The following is an 18,363-nucleotide window of genomic DNA, read 5'->3' as shown; positions in this document are numbered from 1 at the left end:
CAGCCCAAACGTTTGGAGCCCCTCCGCTTCATCACTTTCTGAGTGGATGGATACAGGAGGCCCGAAGAAGATGCTACCTACCAGCCTCTCTCAGGGGCGCAGGAGAGGGTGGTAGAGAGATGCTTGTTGCCCCTGGAAACTGCAAGTACCCCCCAGGTGCACGCCCCGTTAGTGGGGAGGCAGCGGCAATAGCAACGACAGTTGCATCAGCGCTAACTGCTGCTGCTGCATGTTCTGCTGGAGGCTGCCGGGAGGGTACAGTAATGACTGTAGGGAGCGCACAGCTGCTGCGGCGGCAGGTTCCCTGGATCAGGAAATTAGGACAGGCACCGGGGATTGGAGGCGAGGGCGGTGCGCGAGCCAACCAGCGGCCGCCCCGGGCCCCCGTGAGCCCCAGGCGGACGCGCGGAGCAGCCGGGCCCCTAGAGCAGTCCGGGTGGCGGCGGCGGCGGCCGCGACCACGACCACGACCACGGTCACTCACGCACGCACGCTCACACTCGCACACTCCCGGCGCGGGCACCCGGCCGTCCGGCGCGTGTAAGAGGAGCGCGTCGAGGGAAAGAAGGGCTGAAGCCGCCGCGCTCCCGCCCGCCCGCCGCGCCTCCCGTTGACCACTCCCCCTCCTGCCCCCTCCACGCTCCTCACCCCGCGCTCCGGCCGCCGCCGGTGTGGGTGCTCCGCTACCGGCTCTTCTCTGTTCTGTCCTCTCTTCTGCTCTCGGCTCCCCACCCCCTCTCCCTTCCCTCCCCTCCCCTCCCGTTGCCTCCCCTCCTCTGCAGCGCCTGCATTATTTTCTGCCCGCAGGCTCGGCTTGAACTGCTGCTGCAGCCGGGGGAGGTGGGTGGGTGGGTTGGCTGGTGGGGAGGAGATTGTGCAAGTTGTAGGGGAGGGGGTGCCCTCTTCTTCCCCGCTCCCTTCCCCCCCAACTCCTTCCCCCTCCTTCTCCCCCTTTCCCCTCCCCGCCCCCACCTTCTTCCTCCTTTCGGAAGGGCTGGTAACTTGTTGTGCGGAGCGAACGGCGGCGGCGGCGGCGGCGGCACCATCCAGGCGGGCACCATGGGCACGTCCGCGCGCTGGGCGCTCTGGCTGCTGCTCGCGCTGTGCTGGGCGCCCCGGGAGAGCTGCGCCACCGGAACCGGTGAGTGAGGACGCGCCCCTTCGCCGGCGGGCGGGACCCAGCCGGGGCACCGAGAGACCCCGAGGCGCAGGTCTCCGTTTGCTCACCCGCCTCCTAGGAGGCGCCTCTCGGCTCTCCTCGCCTTCTCTCCCTCCCCTCCGTGGTGGCGCCTCTGAGCTGTCAGCGCCGAGGCTAAAGGGAGCCGGGCTTGGGGAACAGTGGGGTTTGGGGTGTCCTGACGCCTCGCCTGAACTAGTCTTCGATCCCTCACACCGCCTCCCCCAAAGCCGCTGCTTTGCCTCGTTTCTCGCCCCCTCGACAGGGGCTGAGGTATGTAGGCTTCCGAGCACTGAACAATGGTTCTGCCTCCTCTGCCAGGCGGAGTGTTAGGAAGGAGGCGGAGGGCCGAGACGTGCGCGGCAGCTCCGGGCTCGCCCCTCGAACCTCAGGGAGTGTGGGAGCGGACGGTGGGCGAAGGTGAGCGCCTCCGGGGACACGGAGCGCCAGGTGCCGGCCGGGGTTCAGAGTCTTCTGGCAGCCGTGAGCGGGCGCACGTTCGGTGGGCGGCAGCCGGGAGGCTCGGCGGAGCCGCGGGCAGTGCTCAGCCTGCGCACCCGGACTGCGACTCCCCCGGCGCGGGGCCGCCTCTCCGGCGTGCGGGGTAGGGGAGGAGCGGCGCTTTACACAGGACGTTCCTCTGGGTGCTTTTCCTCTCCCTTTTCCACGCCTCGGGCGGCATTTGGAAACCTCTCGGGTCTCTCGTGTAGCCGAACGGGGAGGGGGAGTGGAAGGAAGACTTAATCAGGTTAGTTTGCTGATCCTCCTTCCCAGTGACGTTTCCTGGAGAGGAATTGAGTCCTAGGCTAGTGACTGTCATTAGCCTTCATTCTACACAATAGATGAAAGAAACAGAGCGAGAGCGGGTGTGTGGCCCTGTCTTGTTGGGAAGGGCGGTGGTGACGACTGTCGGGTCCCTAGAGTCTGCCGCAGGGCCTTGGAGGCCCTGCCTGGTCTTCAGCCACGTTCCCACTTGGGGCCTCGTAACTTTCCCGGACAAGCGACAGGAAGCCTTTCTAAGACGACGCAGAATCCTAGCGCGTCCCCGAAGTGATCTTCAGATGTGACGCCAAGGGGCTTGCTTGCCAGCTGCAGGGAATTGGGACTGAAGGCCGCCCAGGCCCTTAACACCCATGCCAGAGTCCCTAGCTCCCGTCGCCAGGTGGCCCTGCCTGCCTGCAGTCACGTGCGCCTGAAGTGAGAGCAAACTTTAAAGTATGTGGTCAAGGAGCCTCTCGGGCAATACCTGGGATGTTTACGTCTCCGAATGCTCCTGCCCTTTGGTTGCCACTGTCCGGAGCGTGTGAACTGGGACTGGCCTTTCTGCCCTCTGCGATTGGTTAGCGGTGCGATCACGTTTAGGCTGGTCACATGGTTCCGCGGACTCTTAAGTGAGCAGCATGGGAAGTGTTATTTTCAATGGAAAGTAGGAGACTCCACAGGCTCTTATGGGCTGTTCTCTCAAATGCCTTCCCCTGCCTGGACGCCTTGAAGAGGACGAATGTGTAGTGAACATGGAATCTGATGTGTAACAAGCCTGAGAGCCTAGAAAAGCTCTGCTTACAAGAGTTTTCAAACGCTAGCATTAATCATTAATCGATGAGTAATATTAACTTACTAAACGATTTCTCAGTATAGTGCCGTGACTTGCATTATGCCTTTTGGAACGTTTCAAAACACTAAGGTATACCAGAAGGAGGGACAATTATCCAGGAAGGTGAGAGAAAAGTTTCGTTTTTGCTGCATGTCCTTTCCACTGGAGGTTAACTTTACCTTATAGAATGCTAGGAATGCACCTAAACTACTGACATGCGTTAGTCAAAGCCAGATGTTCACCTTCTATTAGGCAGGTGAGGATCCTTTTCATTGTGTCACATGTGAAATATTTGACATGCCAGGAACAATGGAAAAACAAATTCTTCAAAGGAAAGGAGGCAGATTCTTTCAGAACTGGAGGAAATGGGCTGTGGCAGGTATTGACCCTAAACCAACCCCCAACTGTCATCTGTGTTAAGTTCAAAGTCCCAGGGCATGTGGGCTGACTTTCTACCCTGGAGCTTCTGCCGCATACCCCTTCTGTCCCCTGGCAGATGGTGCTGTTCCACAATACTCCTGGACAAGACAGGTGAGCACTGAGACTCTGCTAAGGAACTTAAAGCTAATGAGAAGTTGGTATACCTGATTGCACAATTCCTGGGGGTTCTAGGACATTTTCCTCCAGCCTAAGTAGTCAAGATTAAGATCTGTGGTATGATATATTCTTTAAGGCCAGAGTCTAAAAGAACCAAGGTTTTGTGAGAGCTATTCATATATGGCTAGCAACTAGCCTAAGAGTAGAAAGAAAATTCCCTCGTTGTGAGAAGTGGGTTGGTGTTACTGGTGGTAGTAATAGACCTGGAGGTAGGAAACTGGTTGGCACGGAAAGTAAACTTGGCTCACCCAGATAGCACCAATGAAGGTATGACGATGATAGTAACCCTTATCAAAGACTCATCACTCGTGAGCAAGGATTGTGTAAAGGAAGGTCACCAGCCAGGCCCTCCTTGGCAGTAACAGCTTCATGAAATCTAGTGTAGCTTTGTTCCCTGAATCACCCTCTTGCCCACTTTATGTGGCATTTACCTATAGTACCTGTCCTGTGTCATTTTGATTGTTTGCTTTTATGGCCTGAGTCCCCAGATACTCAAAGCATGTATAAAGGCCAAGTAGACCTGCCAATTATTAAGACTTTAGTACAACAGACTGCTATTTAACACTAAACGTTGCTAGCAAAGGTGACAGCCTCCATGCTCAAAAGAAGTGAAGACCTGATCCAGTGTCTCTACCTGTCATAAAATTGAATAACTGTAAACTTGAGTTGAGTAGTTTTATTACAATTTCGGAAGAGGAAAAACGTTGTTACAAGCCCCTTCTGCTCCAGGAGAGGTATCAAACTGATAAGACTTAACAAGAACTCCTAGAGTAGAACATGACCATAAGATCAAGGGAACAGATAGTACCCAGCCGTATGGCTTTGGGTTTTGATCCCAAACCATGAAGACGTGGCACACAGCATAGAAATACAGCTAATTCATTTTAAATATCTAGCCCATTTTCTATTTCTCTCAGAATGTAAATATGTTCTTTTCAGTGCAGGGAAAAGTGTTTAAGATGAGGCAGTTGCCTACATGACTTAAAAGTAATGATTGCATTCACTTTGGATACTGACTTTCATTTGGAAAATCACCTTCACATACTAGCCTATAAGAAATTAAATGTATTAAAGGGCTTGATGAGGTCTATAATGATGTTCATTGTAAATGTACCTGCCTTAGGGAGCTCCTTGTGGTGGCTAATACAACTGCCCTCTCCATGGTTAGCTGATAAATTCAAAATTGCTTAGTTTGGTCCCTACTTACTTAATCTCAAAAGAATACTTGGACAACAGCATGATGGACTACTTTCAAGGCAAACAGTCCAAAAATACTGTCTACTGAGGTTACGGGTGAGATATACTTGTTAAGCAGAAGTAAGTAGTCCAGGGACAATTTTTTCTGCCACCTAAAGAGTTTTGGGCTAGAAAATCTGAGAACTGATAGTTTTTCTGAAGAGTTGGGGCACAGTCTAACCTAGCTATAGGAGAATCTGGCTTTTAAGTAAAAATCATCTCAATTTTACTGTCTGCATTTTTCAAACTAAATCAGTGTCTCTTTGCTAAGTTCTTCTATTGGCTTGCAACAAAAACTCTTAACACTGTTAATACCACTTAGTTAAGTACACTAACTGCACTGCAGGAAGCAAATAAGATGGCAGGTGATAACACCGGTTGACTGTCCTTTATCTGAAATACTTGAAACCAGAAGGGTTCCACAGAGTTTAGATTTTTTCAGATTTTGGGACATTCACACATACATAATAAGGTATCTTGGGGATGGGACCCAAGTCTAAACACGAAATTCGTTTATATTTCACATACACCTTATACACATAGCCTAAAGGTAATTCTATAGAATATTTTTAATGATTTTATACAAGAAACAAAGTTTTGACTGCAACTTGTCATGTCAGGCATGGCATTTCCGCACTTACGGCATCATGTCAGCACTCAGAATTTTGGATTTTGGAGCATTTCAGATTGCGGATTAGGGATGCTCAACCTGGACCATAAATTTAGCATAGTTTTCCCATTGAGTGAAGTCTCCTAGGAAAGCTTGGGCCCAATAGTTATTTTGAGTCTCTAAGCAAGAGAATGCCTGTTAGGTCCTATGAGACTAAGTGTGGAGATTCTGTTAGAAACGTTTCAATGCTTGCTTAGAGATCCTTTGCCTCCTTTGTAGTTTAGAGATGCTGGGAACTATAAGATGGAGCCTCTGGCTAGAGCAGCTTATTTTGCCAACTCAGGGGGCATCTGGGTAGCCTTTATGTATATAGACCAGGTGGTGGGGATGGGGGGACTTGCAATTTGCCAACCAAGGGACATAACAAAGCCTCAGCGATAGACAGCATTTGTGAGTTACATCACATGTTAGAGCTTAATAGTTCTCCCACATACTGTGAGTAAACAGGGTTTCTATTTTATAGACTGCCTCTGATCTTTCATTTTTTTAAGAAAGCCTTCCCCAGATCTGAGGTATTAACTGATCTGTCTGTTCACTAAGTAGGTTGCAGATTGATGTCGGTCATCTTTGTGCATCTTCTTGAAACCACTTGATGTACATCTACTGAGTACCTACTGTATGGCACCAGGCATGGGGACAGAGTGACCACAGCACTGGTTCCTTCCTTCGTGGCACTTAGTCTAGTAGGGGAATCAAAGCAGGAAACAGCCAAAGACCGCTTAGAATAGAAGCTCTGAAGAGGAGTGAGCAGATCCAGTGTTTAAGACTTAATCATAAAAGAGGCAGATAGCAGCTGAAGATTGCTGGAGTTTCCATATGCTATCTGGGTTCTAGCTTATGAAATTTCCCTAAAATCACCAAGAAGTTAGACTTTAATTTGAAAAAGCCAGAAATGATTCTATCTCTGCAGATAATCCTACAAAAGTGATATGATTCAAGCAACAATGAATTACTGCCAGTATTACCAAAGAGCATTAAAACATGTCAGAAGTAAAATCTGGGTCTAATATATCGAACTCTTAACCTTACCACTTAGCCGCTGCTAACTTTCTCATGTGTTGGAACCTCTCTTTTCACATGGAAATGAAGCCAACACACCCAAAGGGACACCCTCATTTTGACAGACAAGTGTGTGAAAATGCACTATTTTTAAGTGATAAATTGCAACAAAGAGGCCGGGCAGGGTGGCTCACACCTATAATCCCAGTGCTTTGGGAGGCCGAGGTGGGCAGATCACGAGGTCAGGAGTTCGAGACCAGCCTGGCCAACATAGTGAAAGCCCATCTCTACTAAAAATACAAAAAAATTAGCTGGGTGTGGTGGCGCGCACCTGTAATCCCAGCTACTCAGGAGGCTGAGGCAGGAGAATCACTTGAACCCGGGTGGCAGGGGTTGCAGTGAGCTGAGATAGCGCCACTGCACTCCAGCCTGGGCTACAGTGCAAGACTCCATCTCAAAAAAAAAAAAAAATTGCTACAAAGATGAGGTGAAGGTACCTTCATAGGCCTAGGGAACAGGGACCTTTATAACCTAGAGTCTTTCAAAGTATTCTAGCTAGTAAAACAACCAGTCACACTTGGTTTCAAGTTCTGAAAAAGCTGGGGAAAATGTTTTTGACAAAAGTTTTTAGTTCAGACCAGCTTTATTAGTAAACTAATAAATCAACTCATGCACCCAAGACTACCAACTAGTGCCTAGAGAATATAGGATGTCAGGCACCAGGTCCTGAGTTACAAATGTAAACTGCAGGCCATGCCTTAGGGGATCTTTGTGTCTAAAGGTGAAAAATGGTAGCTGAACTCATCTCCTTGGGTGATGGCTCTGTGACAGGGACTATTATGAGAAAGCAGCCAGACCATACCTAGTTTTTCCAAAAAAGGCATTCAGGCCTCATTCAAGAATACAATCTGAGCCCACTCCTGGTGAATGGGTGGACAAGGGCAACATGAACAAACTGAGACAAAGCAGCCATGAGGAAGGGCAAAGCCATGGGGAAGTGAGTGGGTCCCCTTTGAGCTGTTAGCTCAGCCTGTATAGCAGATGGTGGGTGACCAATAGGGAAAAGTCTGAGGAAATTAGTAGGGAACTTAATTCCTAGAGACAGTGGTAAGCCAAGAAATGACCCCATTCTTGGTTATTCTAGGTTGCTTGAATCACTAGGTTGCTTGATAGGGGTAGAGAATGTGGCAGCCTGGAGGCAAAGGAAGAAGGGATTTAAATTTAGATCAGGTGAGAGAGGAGGGCTTGGGCATTGCCACGGCTTGATGGCCAAATGTCAGGGAAGAATTTGGGCTCATTTCTGGAGTACTGATTTCGAGTAAGTAATGGGGCCAATCAAAGATAGACCACAGAGAGAGGGAAGGACAGATTTTAGAAGAACCTCTGCCTAGTAAGACACCCAAATAAATTTTTTCTACGAAATAGTTTTGAGGGCTTTACTCAGGTGTTACTATCATGTGTTTTGTAAAAGAGGCATTTATCTCCTGTGTCCCTCCTGTGATGAACATTAGGCCTTATGAGGGTGTTATAAGTGTATGTTACAACCCTGAAAATGAAAGAGCCACTTACATTATGGGTAGAATCTGTAGCTTCTTAACCTTAGTGCCGTGGTTCTCAAAGTGTGGACCAAAATTGGCAACATTAATTCAATGTTAATTGAGTTCATGTGTCAACATTGACTCATTAGAAATGCAAACTTAGGCCCTGTTCTAGACCTACTGAATCAGAATCCAGGCTGGGGCCTAGCATTCTGCGTTTTAACAAGCCTTCCTGGGGATTCTGATGCACACGGGAGCTTGAGAACGACTGACTTAGTTTACCACTCACAGAAGCTAATGATTTTCAAGGTATATCTGATGGAGGGCCTTTCCTCTGACTTGAACCCTAGACAAGAATACCAAGAGCTATAATCCTTTTAGAAGACTTGCTGAGGAATTCTAGCAGCATTTTTAAAAACTTAGAATGAGGAAGGAAAGCAGGCCTCCATCTCAGCAACAAGGCTCAATCTAAATTGATGCTTAGTAACAGTATCTGGAGCCAGTGCCTGGATTCAACTCCTAGCTCTGCCCAGGGTGATCTGGGACAAGTGACTGTACTTTCGTTCTCTAGCAGCTTTCCTGATCTGTAGAAGGGGAATAATAGGGCCAACCATGCAGGATTAAGAATTTTAAAAGCTAAGAGATATGAAGTCTTAGAGTGGTGTTTGACCAACAACAAAAACAATTCGGTTATATCCATGATTCTTAAGATGAATTTGATGTAAATGGAAAAACTGACAATTGAACTGTAAAATTCACTTTTTTCCGTGACTCAGAAGAATTAGCCTACATATTCACCACTTTTTAGTGGCCCCCGAACTAGTTTTTTTAGTTTGTTAGTTTTTGAGATGGAGTTTCACTCTTGTTGCCCAGGCTGGAGTGCAATGGTACTATCTCAGCTCACTGCAAACTCTACCTCCCGGGTTCAAACAATTCTCCTGCCTCAGCCTTCCAAGTAGCTGGGATTACAGGTGTGCGCCACCATGCCTGGCTAATTTTTGTATTTTTAGCAGAGATGGGGTTTCACCATGTTGACCAAGCTGGTCTTGAACTCCTGACCTCAGGTGATCTGCCCGCCTCAGCCTCCCAAAGTGCTGGGATTATAGGCATGAGCCACCGTGCCCAGCCCGAACTGGTTCTTACAATGTTTCAGAGGCTGACTTTAAGGCCAGAACACAACCTTTGTGCTTGACAGCTCAGAACATTTCCCTTGACACCTGTTGTGGTACTTTGCCTCTTACAAACCCTTCTCCCCTTAGGAAAACTTTTTTGCTGACTCAGAAATTTGCTTGTCCTGAAAGGAGTTTTAGCTTACAAATAGAAACACTGGCATTAAAGTGGCAGGCAGTAGAAGTGAACTAGACTAAAAATAAATGTGCTTGGTGGCCCCAGAAGTGCCAAAACAGATGGACTGAAGGAATTCCAGCAAATCACACCCATATGCTCAAGCAATGAGTAAGGGCATGAAAGATGTCAATGCTTGGCCCTGGTGGCCCCAGCAGTGTAGTAGCATGAGCCTCTGTGCAGGTTGAAGTACACGCTGAGCCTGGTACCCAGAGACACTTTCTCTATATTCTGGGCATGCTTGTTGGAGTGCTCCTGCCAGGGTGCTGCTCTGAGCCCCATAGGGAGATTTGTAGTCCATCTGGAAGGCTTGGTATTTACTCAAAGGCCTATGCAGTTTTTTACTGAAGCTTATGTATTATTCTTCCGTGTCAACCCCTGCAGGGACAATTAGATAATGTCATAAAAACTATTAGACTATATGCATTACAAACCCTGAGTTTCTCTCTAGGACATCGGTCTAGACAATGAATTTATGAAAAAGACCTCAAAAGCTTAGGCCACAAAAACAAAATAAAGAAACTGGGACTTAATTAAACTAAAAGGCTTCTGCACAGCAAAAGAAATAATCAAGAAAGTGAAGAACAACCTGCTGAATGGGAGAAAATATTTGCAAACTATTATGTGACAGGAGACTAATATCCAGAATATACAAACTCAAACAACAGGGGGAAAAAATAATCCCATTAAAAAGGGGAGAAAGGACATGAATAGACATTTCTCCAAAGAGGACGTAAAAATAACCAACAGATACTGAAAAAATCATTACCATTTCTAATCATCAGAGAAATGCAAACCAAAACCAAAATGACATATCATCTTATACCAGTCAGAATGGCTATTACTAAAAAGACAAAATACAACAGATGTTGCCGAGGATGTGGAGAAAAGGGAAGTCTTATACACTGCTGGTGAGAATGTAAACTAATACAGCCACTAAGGAAAACAATATGCAGATTTCCCAAAAAACTAAAACTGGAATTAACATTTGATCCAGCAATCCCTCTACTGGATATCTACCCAAAGGGAAAATCAGTATATCCAAGGGATACCTGCACTGGCATGTTTATTGCAGCACTATTCACAATAACAAAGATACAGAATCAACCTAAATGCCCATCAATAATGAAAGGGTAAAGAAAATGTGGTACATATACAAAATGGAATACTATTCAGCCATGAAAATGAATGAAATCATGCCATTTGCAGCAGCATGGGGATGAAATTGGAGGTCATTATGCTAAGGGAAATAAGCCAGGCACAGCAAGACAAATATCTTATGTTCTCATATGTGGAAGCTAAAATATTTCATTCCATGGAGGTAGATGGTAGAAAGATGAGAGACTCAGAAATGGGGGGGAAAGGGAGGGCAGATGAAAAGAAGTGGGTTAAAGAATACAAACATACAGTAAGATAGAGGAAATAATGTCAATGACTGTAGTTAACAAAAATGTACTCACATGATGGACACCCTAAATCCTCGGATTTCATCAGTATACATTCATTACATACATGTAACAAAATTTTACATATACCCCATAAATTTATACAAACATCACCAAGAAGAACCCTGCGTTTCTTGGAGCCAGTGAACTGCCAATGTGTCTGTGTAGCAATGTTAACTATTTAGAGAAGCAAGGCTCCCAGGAAAATAGGTCCTTGAAGTAAGTGTGCATAGTCTATAGTCTGATTCCATCTACATAAGTGACAGCAAAAGTGAGAATTTTTTGACACTCCAGGAATTCATTCATTACAAATTTAAACAGGCACATAAGCAAGTAGGTACAAGTGACTTCCAACCCCCTCACCCAAAGGAGCAGAGATATTCTAAGTATTAGAGCTGAAAGAAAACCTAGACAATTTCTTAATAGAACCCTTTTCAAATTCTTACACAAAAATCTAATATTCAAAAGAAAGTCTTGGTAGAGGCAGAGGTGGAACACACAGGGCTCCTGCTATTGTGGCCGTTCCCTCCACTTCAACCACTTCTCTAGCCTAAGGCATTCTTGTGAAACCTCATGACTTTTAGGAACTCACTAACAATTGCATTTTACCCCATCTTCTCACCTGTCTGAGCAGAAGTGCCTAGCACTTCTACTTCCAGGGTATTTTCTGAGGTGTCATCGGCTTTAGCTTAGCCCTAAGAATTAAAAGAACCTCGAATGTAGATGATTTCAAGCTCAACTTGTTCCCTTTATGAAACTATAATACTGAATTTGAGACTTAACTTTCATGGATGGAAATAGACTGCAGGTCCACAATTCTATAATCCCCAAAGCTTTGGAAAGCAAAAGCTTCTTAACTCATTTGGTGCTTTCAATTCTCCTAGAGCTCTGCACAGCAGCAGTCCTAGCTGAGCACCAGAGGTGGATAGGTAGAACCTTTTAAAAACTTGAACAGAAAACTTAACAGTGTTCCAGTCAGGTGGCTAAGGGCTCGGCATTCGATTTAGTGTCTGAGCTGTCCCTCTCTGTGGGAAGCAGAGAATTAAACAGAACTAGGGAGCACTTTCTGCCCAGTAGCAGTCCCTCAAAACAAAGCGCTTAGGAAACTAGCAGGGACATTTTAGTAGCACACTGTACTCCTAATGCCTATTGCTACTCCTTACTGGAGAGAGAGAGAGAGAGAGAGAGAGAGTGTGTGTGTGTGTGTGTGTGTGTATGTGTGTGTGTGTGTGTGTGGTTGAGAGAGAGAGAGAGTAAAACATAGCTTTATGATGATCAGGCAGAAGCTTGAGTAAAGTGGAAATATCTGGAATAAGAAAAGCTAGAAATTAAACTCCTTTTTGGCTTCGGATATTTTCTTAGTAGAAAATGCTGATGCCTGTCCTGAGTCTGCTCAATATAGACGCTTGGAGCAGAGCTGCTAGGATTTTAATAGAGTTTATTACTGTTGATAGCTTGTATATTACAACTAAATTCCGAAGCCCTCTTTAAGGCAGTAGTAGAGTAATATCAGCCTGGGGATACTGTATGCCCATGTTTAATCCCAGGCCCCTCTGAGTGCCTATGAAATCGGTAGCTTCAAACTCATGTTTAAGGAGATTGTCTTCCAGGTACCTTAACCCTGGGGTGGGAAACTATCATTTGACGTTGACCTTTAACTTCCTATTCAAATCTGATTACAAGGTTCCCGTTTTGACTATGTAGATATCAATGTCAATGTTGTTGTCTCATTTTGACTTAATAACTTTTGATAACTAAAATCTTAAAAAAACAATCAGAGGTTTTCAGCCTTTACTGTATCCTAACTCCAACCTTACTAGTCTTTCCAAGTATATTTGTACCTATGTTCTCAGACTACAAATCGTTCTTTTTCTGTTACTCAAGGTAGAGTCTTACCACTTTCACAGTCCCCAAAGGTAGTAAGGTTATATAGAACTACAAGACATGTACCCTTACCATTGAGAATATTGCAAACACATTAAGAATCCAGTGGCAATGAGGGGAGAGGGGAGACGCACCAGGTACCTCATATTTGGTTTAGCATATAAAACCACACAGGTGTTGCTTCCTGACAACACTCTCTACCCCTCTAGTTCCCCTTCTAAATCCCTAGTATATTACAACCAATAAAACATGTGAAGAATGAAAAAATATTATGAAACGAAGGTAGGAAACCATTCTGCTTTGTAACTGGGTCCTAGCTTAATTAGACTCATGGGAGCAGAGTGATAGATGCAGTTTTAAAAGCAACATATTTAATATCCAAGGAAGTAACCACACCCATATGGTCATCTTGATTTGGGCCAAATTTTCATCTCCCTGGGAAGAGCCACAAAGCACAAAATGCTCCCAGACAGCAGGGAGTAGCTGACACTAGGGAGACCAACTAGGGTATTGTGCACATAACACAAGAGTTCCAGTCTGTGCTTGTCTCTGTAATATCAGTTCTTATGCCAGCATGCCACAGCTGCAAATGCTGAAAGGTGGCAGGAAATCGGAAGGCCTTCTGCTTGGACACCCTCCCTAAGTAATCTGCGTAAACTATATGATTCCAGTGTTTTTCTCAAGTATTTGCAGTATATTTGCTTTAAGCAGCCACATCTGTGCCTTTTATCATGAAGCAATCACATCCACCAGAAGGACAGAACTGCTAATGATAGGAAGCACCTGAACATTAGCTGGCCTGTGCCGGGCAAAACACCAAGTGTCCCACTTACAAGTCTTAGTTCACGCCATTGTGTGAATTAAATATCCATCATTAAGCATAGAAAAACAGATTCAGAGAAATAGAATCTACATCTTCAGCTCCACCTCACTTTCCTTTTCTCTCGTCTTTAAATGACCAACGATCTTCCTTTCCCTCTTAACTATACTTTCTTGTTGCTTTTATCTTGGAGCTGTTTTTTAAACCTGTGTTTTTCCAATTAGACCTCAGTTTCTAAGAGGAGGAATCATGTATTAAATCTCTATTTCTACCCTATTCTTGCTGCCCCTTCTAAATCTTCTTCACTGTGCTTGTAATAGAAGCATCATGAATGGATAATAGTATGGATGTGGACAAGAAATGCCGTTAAAGGATTAGGACTTGGCTGATTATAGCCACACACATAGTTTCAACAAATGAGAGAAATGAGTCCACAGGCAGAGATGATGCCCCTTGTGGTCTCTGGGCAATCTGGATTCCTTCTATTTTGGTCTGGCTCCATTTGCCCGAGATCACTATTCCAGCCACCATGCCCAATTTTCAGGTACCAGAAATGAACAGATGGAAAGAAAATGGATCCTTTATCCTCTTAAGGACATTTCCCAAAGTTGTATATACCATTTTAGTTTACATTCCATTAGTCAGAATGTAGTCCCTTGGCTGCACCTCACTGAGAAAGAGGCTTGAAAATGTAGTATTTAGTCTTAGCATGTACCCAGCTAAGAACGCAATTACTGTCAGTCACTGGCTGAAGATCCTTCCTACTCTGGCCCTTAAGATGTTATAGCCTGCCGAGTCTGTAGTATCCTTCTGAGAAGGTCCCCATCCATGGGTATTAGGTATCTTGAATCTGTAACCAATCCTTGCTTTACTGAATGTTCCCTTCTTATTCTAGGGAGAAAAGCCAAATGTGAACCCTCCCAATTCCAGTGCACAAATGGTCGCTGTATTACGCTGTTGTGGAAATGTGATGGGGATGAAGACTGTGTTGACGGCAGTGATGAAAAGAACTGTGGTAAGTAAAGAGTTTGATGACTTATGCATTTTGTTAAAATATGATGTTATCTTAATCTGCAAATGTGTTGAGATTCTGAAAATAAAATCCACTTCTAACAATTGCTTTGAAAGTATCTATACTTCTCTGTGTAAAGGAATAAAATTGAATGTTTGACATGGGGTTATCAACTTGAGAATGGAATGATAAGGTGATGTTCCATTTAAATGACAGGACCTAGCTTATCTTAGATAAGACAAACCTGTGGAATAGGAATCTGGGAGAAGGGAGAACAGGACCAGAAATAGAGACAAACAGAAGATTGCTTAGAAGGGACTTTTTTCCCCTTTTAATTTTCAGATGGCTCTGATCTTAGAAAAGAAGGCAAGCCATGGACATGAGAAAATCCCATAAAGTTTCAGGGGGTTAATTAACCCCTGACATAGAAACTACAAGCCAGCACAGATCAAAGATCAGATAAGGATTCTTTTTTAATTCTCTGCTTACAATAGTTGCTGATTCTAAAGCATTAGCAGGGCGGAAGACATTCTCTCTCCAAGAGAATGGGGATACAGTGTCACATCCATCAATCAGCATCTATCAAAAGATCACTGTGAGAAATGCCTGTGTATGCAATCTATACAACCTCATGTCAAACCAAAATAGCTGAGAACTGCATGGCAAGATTACATTTAGATACCGTGAATACATGCTGAAGTTTGCTGTAGGATCCCTTTGCTCAATGTGGTAAACATTCTGAAACAATATTCTATGTGAATATTGGTGCTGACATTGTCATTTATCTTTTAAAAGATTTATATAAAGATGTTCACTATACAAGGTAGAAATACAGACGAAAAGTAGAGACTAAATGTAGGTTTCATCAACTGCCATCTTGTTATGCCTTTACCTACTTCTTCATGCATCATTACTAAAATGCTATACAGTGTGCATCATGGCAGACCTTGTTCTACACCTGATCTCTCTGAGCAGTATCACAGGTGTTTTCATGCCAATGTGTAGAGCAGATCAGTAGCTCCTTTAGAAGCATAAGAAAGTCCATTCTACAGTCTCAGGGAAGAAACTTACATCCAGTCTCAGGACTAAGAAATAGTTCTCCTGTGCAACACCTTCCCATCATTTGCATTTTAACACTAAGATTTTAATCTATTCCACAAGACATTGAGTCTCATGCTATTTCTGGGTTACCTAGGTAATTTAGTTCTCTTACTAAATATCTCCCTAGAGAGTCCTCACTCTTGTCAACTATTTTCCTGTTGTAAGTTGCAATTTTTTTCCTCTATTCTAAACTATATATTTGACAAAACCCGTTGCTTGTTCTTAAAAAGAAATTTTTCTCTTTATGTTGTACAAGTCTTCTTTTACCATCTGACTCAGTAGGAACTAACCTGGGTCAACTTGGGATTTTTCTAAAATAGTCTCGTGTAAGTACTCTCTACTAGCCACGTGGTGGGAGAGTTTGGCAAAGAAAAAGAGGTAGATGTATATCTAATGAAGATCATTTGAGGTAGGAAAAATTATATCCTTGGCCAAAATTTGTCTCTACTTCCCATGTGTGACAGTAGAGAAAGAAAGTGGAAATAGTACAATCAGGGAAGCTCTGAGTGCTTACTTTGTTTCTCTATGGAAGAGGAAAGCTATAGAATTACTTAAAACTTCCAAAGCTACCTCCTATTTTTAGTCTAATCTCTTAATATGGAACACTTGGTTACAATATTTAGCATGGTTCTTTATTGCCAGTATGTCAATGGGCATAGTCAACTTAACCTTAGATTCTGTTAGCCATGTGCTTCTGTTGGTCCCATTAACTCATTCTTTTATAATGTGAGGCTGAACTAATTAATCAGCAACCTAAGTACTCTAAATGTGTAACTGCTGATTCTCTTCCTCTGTAGCACATCTAAATTCCTGTCTGTCTCTCAAGGCCCAGTTCAAATATCCTTTCTTTAGCCTCCCAGTCTGTGCTCCAAATGAAGAGAGAGAGCCCTACAGCAATTGGTCTGTTTATCTTTTGCTCAAACACTGTGGGATACAGCCAATCTTTCACATCCTCCTTACGTTTGCTAAGACTTAAACTCATGGGGATCCAGGTGCGGTGGCTCATGCTTGTAATCCTAGCACTTTGGGCGGCTGAGGCAGGCGGATCATGAGGTCAGGAGATCGAGACTATCCTGGCTAACACGGTGAAACCCTGTCCCTACTAAAAATACAAAAAAAAATTTAGCCAGGCATGGTGCAGTCCCAGCTACTCGGGAGGCTGAGGCAGGAGAATGGCGTGAATCCGGGAGGCAGAACTTGCAGTGAGCCAAGATGGTGCCACTGTACTCCAGGCTGGGCGACAGGGTGAGACTCTGTCTCAAAAAAAAATAAAAATAAATAAATAAAAAATCAATCAATCAATCAATTATGGGGTCTCTTTACAGCCATTCCGCTACTCCCTCTTTTGTAACTTCCGCAGAATTATAGCAACTAACCCTGCAGACCCTCTGACTTCTTCCTCCATGCTCAGGAAAACATAGACCTTGAATAGTACTTAATTAACACTAGTGTTTGCGTTTTTCAGTGATTTTAGAAACAGGCATGAATCTAAAGCTAGCATGGCCAGTCTTGTTTCCTTGGCTATGTGATTCAAGGAGATAATCCTTTACAGATCATCATAATTTGTCAACCCATGTTGAGTTCTAGAAATTAACTGTAATCACTGTCTCTCTCCTTTGCAATATCTTAACATGGAACCAGAGTGGTCCAAGGGCAAACTCTAAGCTCTGAGAGTTCTACTTACTTTAAACCAGTGATTTGGGAAACAGTCCCTTTCAAATGTTCATCAAATTGTGAATTTTTCACTTATTTACCTTCACAGAATATGTGTTATAGAGGAATGTTTTAAAATAGAAATTTGGGTAGAAGGTATAAGCATATAGGCAAGAAAGAATATAATCTAAGAAAGATAAGCTTAGAGTATCCTGTGTGGCTACTTTATATCGATTCATCCTACTCTGTGATTGCTTCATGGGTAGGATAATCAAGCTCCCCAATTTGCTTAGGACAGCCCTGGTTTATGCTTATCTTCTGGATATAATTAACAGTGTCCCCTTTCTGCTGAGACTGTCCCAATTTGGACAAAAAATTGCATGGTAACCCTAAGTATAGGGCAAAGACCTGCCCCAGGAAGAATTAGCAGCAGAATCAATTCCTCTCCTTAGGCTACTTTAACATTAGCAGTCAGTTACGGATATTAGCACTGACAGCTTCAATGACTTTTAGCTGGTTGACGTTAGCCTACCCCTTGGCTAGAAAGGCTAAAATCTTCTCTCCCTTGAGTTCTAAATACAACATCTCTTGTTACACCGATTGAGTTTTCTCCCCTTTCTACCTGATGAGTTCCTTTGCCCCTGTAGACCAGTATGGGTGACAATATTCAGTACTGGGATTTGGCCTTCATTCTCCACACTAAACACATGTATTGTTAAGGGATGCCCCTTGAACAGTGTATTGGTCAGCTCAGACTGCTCTCACAAAAACACCACAGATGGGTGGCTGAAACAACAGAAATTTATTTCTCATAGTTGTGGAGACTGAGAAGTCCAAGATCAAGGTGCCAGCAGATCTGATATCGGGTAAGGGCTGTCTTTCTGGCTTGCAGATGACCATGTTCTCACTGTGTCCTTACATAGTAGATAACAAAGAGAGAGAAAGCAAGTGCTCTGGTTTCTTATTATAAGGGTGCTAATCCCATTCATGGGGGTTCCACCCTCATGACTTAATTACCTCCCAGAGGCCCTACCTCCTAATAACATCATATTAGGGGTTAGGATTTCAACACATGAATTTTGGGTTGAAACAAACATTCAGTCCCCAGCAAACAGTTCTACTATGATCCGGTCAGAAGATGGAATGTTTAGCTGTTAAATGAAGTACTTGAATGACTTGGAAGAAACGCATGTAGAAAATGAAAGTGTCACTTAATGTCAACATTATAAAACAGGCAGGAAGTTAAACGTAAGGTGTCTCTGGGTTGTAAGATAATGGGCAACCTCTGTCTGA

At 44.3% G+C, this 18,363-nt stretch overlaps 1 protein-coding gene across 7 annotated transcripts in view; it reads left to right on the top strand.

Annotated features, from left to right (window-relative positions):
• The first annotated feature begins 873 nt into the window (after positions 1–873).
• Positions 874–18,363, top strand: part of VLDLR (very low density lipoprotein receptor) — a 32,376-nt gene continuing 14,886 nt past the window's right edge. For 4 of the 7 annotated variants that reach the window (XM_058431700.1, XM_058431699.1, XM_058431697.1 and 1 more), the window contains exons 1-2: positions 1,465–1,597; positions 14,200–14,319. In XM_058431700.1, the coding sequence (XP_058287683.1) occupies positions 1,477–1,597; positions 14,200–14,319 (241 nt within the window). In that variant the 5' untranslated portion in view covers positions 1,465–1,476. Of the gene's footprint in view, positions 1,142–1,464; positions 1,598–3,075; positions 3,151–14,199; positions 14,320–18,363 lie in introns of those variants that run through there. The other 3 variants (XM_032138312.2, XM_032138313.2, XM_058431696.1) reach the window with 3 other exon arrangements.

The sequence above is a fragment of the Hylobates moloch genome, unplaced genomic scaffold (assembly GCF_009828535.3).
Source record: "Hylobates moloch isolate HMO894 unplaced genomic scaffold, HMol_V3 SCAFFOLD_19, whole genome shotgun sequence".
Lineage (NCBI taxonomy): Eukaryota > Metazoa > Chordata > Mammalia > Primates > Hylobatidae > Hylobates > Hylobates moloch.
Note: the sequence above shows the minus strand (reverse complement) of the source record. Positions and strands in the feature narration are given on the sequence as shown.